This window comes from Callospermophilus lateralis, chromosome 10 (assembly GCF_048772815.1).
Source record: "Callospermophilus lateralis isolate mCalLat2 chromosome 10, mCalLat2.hap1, whole genome shotgun sequence".
Taxonomy (NCBI): Eukaryota; Metazoa; Chordata; class Mammalia; order Rodentia; family Sciuridae; genus Callospermophilus; species Callospermophilus lateralis.
In genome coordinates, this window is record NC_135314.1 from 75,591,734 (window position 1) to 75,600,578 (window position 8,845).

Here is an 8,845-nt window from a genome sequence, read left to right on the forward strand (position 1 = left end):
TTAGGGAATAGACCGAGAAGGGGAATAGCTGGGTCAAATGGTGGTTCCATTCCCAGCTTTCCAAGAAATCTCCATACTGCTTTCCAAATTGGCCGCACCAATTTGCAGTCCCACCAGCAATGTACAAGTATACCCTTTTCCCCACATCCTCGCCAGCACTTGTTGTTGTTTGACTTCATAATGGCTGCCAATCTTACTGGAGTGAGATGGTATCTTAGGGTGGTTTTGAGTTGCATTTCTCTGACTGCTAAAGATGGTGAGCATTTTTCCATGTACTTGTTGATTGATTGTATGTCCTCCTCTGAGAAGTGTCTGTTCAGGTCCTTGGCCCATTTGTTGATTGGGTTATTTGTTTTCTTATTGTTTAATTTTTTGAGTTCTTTGTATACTCTGGATATTAGGGCTCTATCTGAAGTGTGAGGAGTAAAGATTTGTTCCCAGGATGTAGGCTCCCTATTTACCTCTCAATTATTGTTTCTTTTGCTGAGAAAAAACTTTTTAGTTTGAGTAAGTCCCATTTGTTTATTCTTGTTATTAACTCTTGTGCTATGGGTGTCCTATTGAGGAATTTGGAGCCTGATCCCACAGTATGTAGATCATAGCCAACTTTTACTTCTATCAGATGCCGTGTCTCTGATTTGATATCAAGCTCCTTGATCCATTTTAAGTTAACTTTTGTGCATGGCAAGAGAAAGGGATTCAATTTCATTTTGTTGCATATGGATTTCCAGTTTTCCCAGCACCATTTGTTGAAGATGCTATCCTTCCTCCATTGCATGCTTTTAGCCCCTTTATCAAATATAAGATAGTTGTAATAAGGATTGCTTCTTGACTGTCCCCCTTCACATACTAGATAATTATCTAGAATTACAAAAAAAAAAAAAAAAACACACACAAAAAAAAAACCTCAAGAAATTGAGGCCTGGGTCCTCCGACAGGCCTGGAAAGAGCTTCACTCTCCATCAGGTCCTTCAGCTTCCCTAAGCAACCATTCACCACAAAGGAACTCCTCTCAGATCTGCTAATGTAATTTTGCAGTTTCCTCACATACTCAATAGGAACTTTGTAAAATGAATCAGCTAAAGTATGTAAACTCTATAGCACAAATCCTAGCACGAAGAAAGGTCTCAACGAATGTTAATTATAATTAACGCAAGGTGCCAACACTATGGAAGACAGTTCTGGATGTCATTGTTTTATTTTTTACATTTTTATTAGTGCATTACAGTTGTACATATTGATGGGATTTGCTATTACATATTCGTACATGCACACGATGTAACAATACAGTTTGCCCAATATCATTCCCCAGCACTTCCCCCTCCCTCCCTGTTTTTTTTAAAGATTTTTTTTTATATGGACACAATATCTTTATTTTTATGTGGTGCTGAGGATCGAACCCAGTGCCCCAGATGTGCGAGGCAAGCGCTCTGCTGCTGAGCTATAACCCAAGCCCCCTTCTCCGTTTTTTAACGTTAATAGTAAAGCTCCCCACTTCCTCCTCCTGGTGGTGGGGATTAAACCCATGGCTTCGAGCAACACGTTTTCTATCACACAGCTACATCCTGGCCCGTAAAATTTAACTTTAGTTTTGGAAATGGGCTAATGCGGAAGGCAAAATGTGACTTGCGTTTAACCTGCGGGGTATAAGCCTGTGGGTCTGTACAAAAGGAAGAAGGGCGAGGACACAGGACACCCTTCTCTTTCGTTCACATTCTTTGCGGTAGAACTGCTGGCTCTAGAACACTTGGCCGCTGGAGGAATGACCTAGAATCGACAGCCAGTTGGCCCACCGGACCACCTCCTTCCCCTCTCCACAAAGCGTTCCGCAGTCTAGTGGAATTTCTCCCCAGGCCCTCCGTAGCCAAGGACGCCCGATTCTGCGCCGCCACGTGACGTCATCACCAAGCACCCAAGTGAGCGAAAAGGATTAGGGGTGGGGATTCTCCCCCACGACCTTATAAGGTCTTTTCCCATGATTCTCTCCTTCTCTTCGCTGTCCTCCCTTTATCCCAGCAGCCGCCGCCATGAAGTAAGCTTGAATTCCAATCCGCTTCCATCCTCGCGCTGAACCTCTCTGCGGCGTCCTGGGCATGGCTATTACTTGTAAACAGCCCCCTTAATGGGTTTTCACTTTTCGTTATAGGGTCGAGCTGTGCAGTTTTAGCGGGTACAAGATATACCCCGGACACGGGAGGCGCTACGCCAGGACCGACGGAAAGGTAAAGGGCCGCATTAGCTTTTTTTCCTCTGAAAAGGAAAAACCGACCTACTTAAGTGTAAATGGCTTAATTTCTTACCAGTCTGTTGGCTTCTGAAAGGGTTCGGGAGCCTTGTGTGGAGTGATGGTTGGAATCAGGAATTTGTAAGTGAACCATTGAGGCTTAATGTAGTGTGAGCCAAGTGGGAAACGAGCGGTTTGTGTAATTAATGACGTAGCATAAGCGAAGTAACTAGGGTACCGGATATCTGCTTGTTAGACGGCCACAGGTCCTTTTGGAATCTCGGGAGGGACATGAGCAGAATTATCGGAATTTGATACCTCACCTTTGCTTAAAGCATAGCTTGGCCTCCTTGGGAGTACCGACCAAACGTAGCGACCTTGGGGTTATTAACTCAGTTACTAACAGTTATATGACCTAAGTTTTCTGGTCTCTGTGAGCCCCAATTTCATAAAATAGCTCTAAAATATTTTGAAGGGTTTTTAAGCTCAGCGTCCTTTATTTGTATAGCTAGGTAGGTAATGACTTTGGATTTGTGACAACAGGTTTTCCAATTTCTTAATGCAAAATGCGAGTCGGCTTTCCTATCCAAGAGGAATCCTCGGCAGATAAACTGGACTGTCCTCTACAGAAGAAAGCACAAAAAGGGCCAGTCGGTGAGTGGAATACCCTTTAGTGTTGTGGGGCAATCTCTAAAGAAATTTAGCTTCCTGAGCATTGGTTTCTGTCATGTAATTTTTTGACTAAATGAGAGTTATTGAAATGTGCTTGTAAAATGTGTAAAGCATCAGTGAAGTGAAAAGAGATGAGATGATGTACATTTTAGACTTAGTAGTATGAAGCTAAAATCTGAAAAAATCCCTTTGTACAAATTACATTAGTTACATTTGGGTTATAGAGCATGATGGAGATGTTAATGCAGTTCCAGTGCGTGATTGAGTCTTCTTATAACTTGGTTTTTAATATAGTCCCCATAGGATTAGCACTAAGGTAGATTAATGTAGATCACTTGTAGTACTGGTTCATCCTGAAACCTAAAATAAAATTTTGGGGGCCTTGCTTTTTTGGGGGTCGGTGTCCATTTAGCTAGATGACGAGATTTGTGAGGAAAAAAGTTTGATTGTGGTGGTAGAACTACCTATGTTATTCAGATGACTTTGGGATATTTATGCTTATTTAGTGAGCATTTCCTGTGTGGAAGAGGAGGGAAAGTGCCTGCTGCCTGCATGGTGGTACACACCTATAATCCCAGCTGCTTAGGAGTCTGAGGGAGGCAGACCGAAAGTTGAGGCCAGCCTGGACAATTCAGCCAGAACCTGTTTCAAAAGAAAATTTAAACAGGCTGGTGATGTAGCTCAGTGGTAGAGTACTTGCCTAGCTTGTTGGAGGCCCTGGGTTCAATCCTCATTATGGGGGTGAGGGGGGATTATTTCTACTTCCATTTTAAAAATGGATTGGATGACTATTGTCAAAAAAAAAAAGAAATGGGATATTATTGGTGTTAGTGCGGACATGGAGAAGCTGGAACCCTTGTTAATTGCTGGATATAAAATGGTGCAGCCACTGTGGAAACAATCATTTAATTCATTATGAAAATCATCATGATCTGGCATTTCTTTTTTATATATATATATATCTTTATTTCACTTTTATGTGATGCGGAGGATCGAACCCAGTGCCTCATGCATACTAGGTGAGCGCATTACCACTGAGCCACAAACCCAGCCCATGATCTGGCATTTCAACTCTTTAAGTTTATACCCCAAAGAATTGAAAATAGGTACTCCCTTAACTTGTATACTGATGTTAACACCATTGTTCACAATAGCCAAAAGGTAAAAATGAATGTCCATCAGAAGATCAATGGATAACAAAATGCACAGTTGAACAGCTGTGATTCCAAATGCTTGAAGCAGTTAAGTATCTCTGGAATGGAATGTTTCAGGAACTTGGATTAGCTGGATATTTATAATGAAATATTTTGTTGAGGGACCTAAATCTAATTCATTACAGTTCTTATAATCTGAAGGTAATTTGATATTTTAACAACCTTTCCAGTGTGGTTGCTCAAGAAATTTTGGATTTTAGAGCAGTTTGGATTTTGTGGTTGCAGATGCTCAGCCTGTTACATACAGGCTTAAAAAAAGACTAATAACCAGTTGACTTCTTATGAACCTTGAAGATAGGCCAAGTGGAAATACAATATGCTTCCACTTTTATAAGTTATCCAGAGTAGGCTGGTTAATAGGGAGAAAGAATGGGGAGATATTGATTAGTGTTTGCTGAGTTTGAGGTGCTTAAAAAAGTTCAAAATAGATGATTCAAATAGTTCATAAGTAGAAAGCTTAAACGTTTTATTTCATTTCAAATAATTGGCATTATTTTTGTTGTTGTTGAGTATGAGTCTTAAAAGACTTCATTAATTTTTGTTTTATAACTCAGTTTTGTTTTTAGTGTCTTAAGAATATTGATAAATTCAATTCCCCCCACTAGCCCTTTCTTAAAAATCTCTAAGTCTTATTAAAAGACTTAGGTTAATAAGTGTGCTCCCATGTTTTTGTTTTGTAGGAAGAAATTCAAAAGAAGAGAACCCGGCGTGCAGTCAAATTTCAGAGGGCCATCACTGGTGCATCCCTTGCTGATATCATGGCCAAGAGGAATCAGAAACCTGAAGTTAGAAAGGCTCAACGAGAGCAAGCTATTAGGTAAGAAATGGTTCACTGAACATTTCAAGTCTTGGGGATAAACTTTATGTTTTATTTAAAATATAGTCTAATTTGTTTTATTTTTTTGGTACTGGGGATTGAACCCAGATGAGCTTTGCTGCTGAGCTACATCCCTGGCCCATTTGATTTTTAATTAAGAGACAAGGTTTCCCTAGGTTCCTGAAGCCTATCCTTAAACTTGGGATCTTCCTGCCTCAGCCTCCAGAGTAGTTGGGATTACTTATAGGCCATTGACACCATGCCAGGTTTTAATTTCTGTTGTGTTGAAATTCTATGTGCAAACCAAAGAGATGAAAAATTATGCTCTTTATGTGCCATATGAATTGTAATGCATTCTACTGTCCTATAACAAATTAAAAATTTTTTTTAAAATGGGGAAAAAATCCTATGTGGAGGTGCTGGGGGTGTGGCTCAGCAGTAGTGTGCTCACCTAGCCTGTGCAAGGCCCTGGGTTCGATTCTCAGCACCACATAAAACAAATAAAATAAAGGCATTGTGTCCGACTACAACTAAAAAAAAAAAAATAAGTAAAAATCCTATTGCAACAACTTGGGAAGTTGAGACAGGAGGATTGCAAGTTTGAGGCTAGCCTCAGCAACTTAGACCTTGTCTCAAAAGTTGAAAGGTCTAGGGATATAGCTCAGTGGTAAAGCCAGTTCCCAGTACAACAAAATAAAATGGCATATGCAGTAAAATTTACTGTACTCTGTAATACATGTTAACAGAAGTGACTTGGTGATGAGATTAATCCCCTTGGATTTGGGACTTAGCCTAGAAATGAAGAATAGAAATGGGGGGAAGAAAGCAATTTGATAGTTCTAAAACTGTAGCTCCGTCTTAATTAGTGGTACTCTTCAAGAGTTAAGTACTTTGTCTAAATTTATCTTTAACTGCACAGGGCTGCCAAGGAAGCAAAAAAGGCTAAGCAGGCATCTAAAAAGACGGCAATGGCTGCTGCTAAGGTAATTGTGGGGGTTTTCTTGAATTTCTTAATATAACCAAGTTTTTGTTTTAAGCCAGAGAAGTAAGTGCAAGTAGATACCCAGACTTTATTGGATTTCTGGGTGATTGGTTCAGGTCTCTGAAGTTGTCTTTCTAGGAGTCAGTGCGTCTTTTTAATATTACGTATTGGGAATGGGGAAAATAAATGTGGCTTTTGGTTTTTAAACTTTATTTCTTAGAAAAGTTTTGGTAACAGTGTAGAGTTACACAGCTTTTTTGTTGCCATGGTGAAAACTTTAAACTAGAAATTAACATTGGTTCTATACTACTAATAAAAGTAGCATGATTTTTCTATTTGGATACAGTTCATAATCCCAATTATGTCTCCTTATTCTCCAATCTGTACAGTATCTTTGTCTTTCATTATAAAGATGGAAATGAATTTTTAACATGGGGAGTTACATAAAATTTTGATAAAAGGAATGCAGTCAAATTATTAAGGCAATGTAGTGTATACACAATATATATTTATGGGGTGATAAAAGTTTTGTTAAGTAATGTCATATTATCTTTTTACAGGCTCCAACAAAGGCAGCACCTAAGCAAAAGATTGTGAAACCTGTGAAGGTTTCTGCTCCCCGAGTTGGTGGAAAACGCTAAATTGGCAGATGAGATTTTAAAATAAAGATGTCTATAACTTAGATGGTGTTGAATTTTTGCTCCTAAACAGGCATGTTGGGTCCACATGGTAATAGGTGTACAGTAAAGTTGAGAATTTAAGACAATTTCAAGTTCATTTCTTGGGGCTGGGGGTATTGATCAAAATTGTAGACTATTTGCTTAGCATACATGTGCTCTGGGTTTGATTTCCTGTGCCAAAATAATGAAAGTTCATTTCTCAGGAATAATGCCTTCTGATGTAACCCTTTTAATTGGAGAAATGTTAGAATAAGGCAATAAAGATGTATGGTTGAATGCTAGCTTTGCTTCAATGTGTTTAGGACTGAACGTACTGCAGTGTTGCATAGATTTAGCCCAAGTTGACTATTCAAATGCTCTTTTCCTGTCATTTTTCTATCCATGACAGACACATTTGTTTTTTATTGGGTTTGCCTTATACATCTGGAAACCCCCCCCCTTCTCCCACCATTAGCTATTAGCTGATTTGATGGTTCCAAAAATTATCATCTGTATTAATCTCTTGCTCCCAGAAAATAGCATCCCCCTTTCTATTCTGGCTATATTATTCTGTCTCTGAACCCAGGGTCACCGAATAAGAGTATATTGTACTATTCCCAGAGTAATTTGTTGAGCTGTGCCAAATAAAATTGCTCAATAGCCTGATGATCAAGAGATGTGTAATGTGATAAGGAAAATACTATAATTTGTGAACAGGCTTGTACTCTATAGATGACTTTATTAACTGCCCACCTGTGCTGAGTTGCAAGGATACAAAAATGCATAAGTCATGTCTTAAACAAGCTTTCCGAAGGTGAAATTATGGTCCATGTCAACATTTCCTTCATCACCATTTATCCCCTATAATGTGTTACAAATTTTCTTCCCCTGGTTAATGTTCAATTTCGGCATTATTTTTTTTTTTAATGCAGCCCAAACTTTTTTTTTAAGAGAGAGAGAATTTTAATATTTATTTCTTAATTTTTGGGGGACACAACATCTTTGTTTTTGTATGTGGTGCTGAGGATTGAACCCGGACCACAGGCATGCCGGGCGAGAGCGCTACCGCTTGAGCCACTTCCCCGGCCCTCAGGCATTATTCTAATTGTTGGGTATAATAAATAGGTTTGCAGAGAACCTGAAAAATAATTTTATGTGTAACCAATATTATGCAATGAATAAGATATACTGATAAACATAAATTAGAAGATTAAGGTTTTTCTTGGGAAAAAAGCCTTTTGGTGTTAGTGACAATATTAGTGAATATTGACGGAAAATAAGGTCACTAGCTAAAAAAGGAAAGTTAAAAGCCAAAATATCCAAACGAATGCTGAGCTGTTGATTTTTGGACACAAAATCTCCCCTTGTAAAATGTCATTTCCCTTGTCAGATGGATCTACCAGTTGTAATTGCTCTGGAGTCCCAGGAGCTCAGAATTAGCTAGAAATAAACACTTGATTGCCAATTCTCAGTACAAATTTTAGCTTTGCTCCCTCAGGAAGACACTCTTGACCACAGGAAACCACTTTTGTTAAAACACTTGTTTCTTGTCCCAAAGGAGAATTTGGAGAATCAATGGACTTCTCAATGTGTAACAACACCACATTGTGTTTTGCAAAAACTGAACTTGGTGGAAGGATGTTTTTATAACTTGGGTTTTCTTAAATAGTATTTGCCACTTCCCATTTGTATTTTTCTTTTTTTAGACAGGATCTCTCCAAGTTGCTCAACACCTTGCTAAGTTGCTAAGGCTGACTTTGATTTTGTGATCCACCTACCTTAGATGCTCTAATGGCTGGGATTGCCAGCTCGCTCCACCATGCTTTTCTGAAAACAACAATAAAAAACACCTTAGCTTCCTTGCTTGTAGAGAACTATTTAATTGATATGAAAGTCAATTTTGTTTTTAAAGTTGTTGAGTGCCTTCATTTATTTATGTGCAGTGCTGAGAATCTGGACCCAGTACCTCACACATGCCAGGCAAGCACTCTACTCCAGGGCCACAACCCCAACTCCACCTCCTCCCAGCCATAGTTTTTGAGTGGGTCTGGATAAATTTTCTAGGCATTATCCAAACTTGGGATTCTCCTTTCTCAGCCTCCCTAGGAGCTGGGACCATGGGTGTGGGTTAATCTATTAACTTTTCATATTTAGTTTTAAAGGGAGTTGACATCACAAGAGTGCTGAGGCAGGCTCACCACATAAACAAGCCAGCTCCTCTGAGGATAGAGTTTGATATCCCTTTTCACTGTTCCACTCCAGGGGTGCATTACCATC

At 39.3% G+C, this 8,845-nt stretch overlaps 1 protein-coding gene across 1 annotated transcript; it reads left to right on the forward strand.

The window, feature by feature from the left end:
• The first annotated feature begins 1,923 nt into the window (after positions 1-1,923).
• Rpl24 (ribosomal protein L24) lies at positions 1,924-6,870 on the forward strand. The gene is made up of 6 exons (XM_076868797.1): positions 1,924-2,032; positions 2,147-2,222; positions 2,768-2,878; positions 4,791-4,927; positions 5,847-5,910; positions 6,470-6,870. Exons 1-6 carry the CDS (start codon positions 2,028-2,030, stop codon positions 6,548-6,550), a joined length of 474 nt encoding a protein of 157 aa, XP_076724912.1. The 5' UTR covers positions 1,924-2,027; the 3' UTR covers positions 6,551-6,870.
• The last annotated feature ends 1,975 nt before the right edge of the window (positions 6,871-8,845 follow it).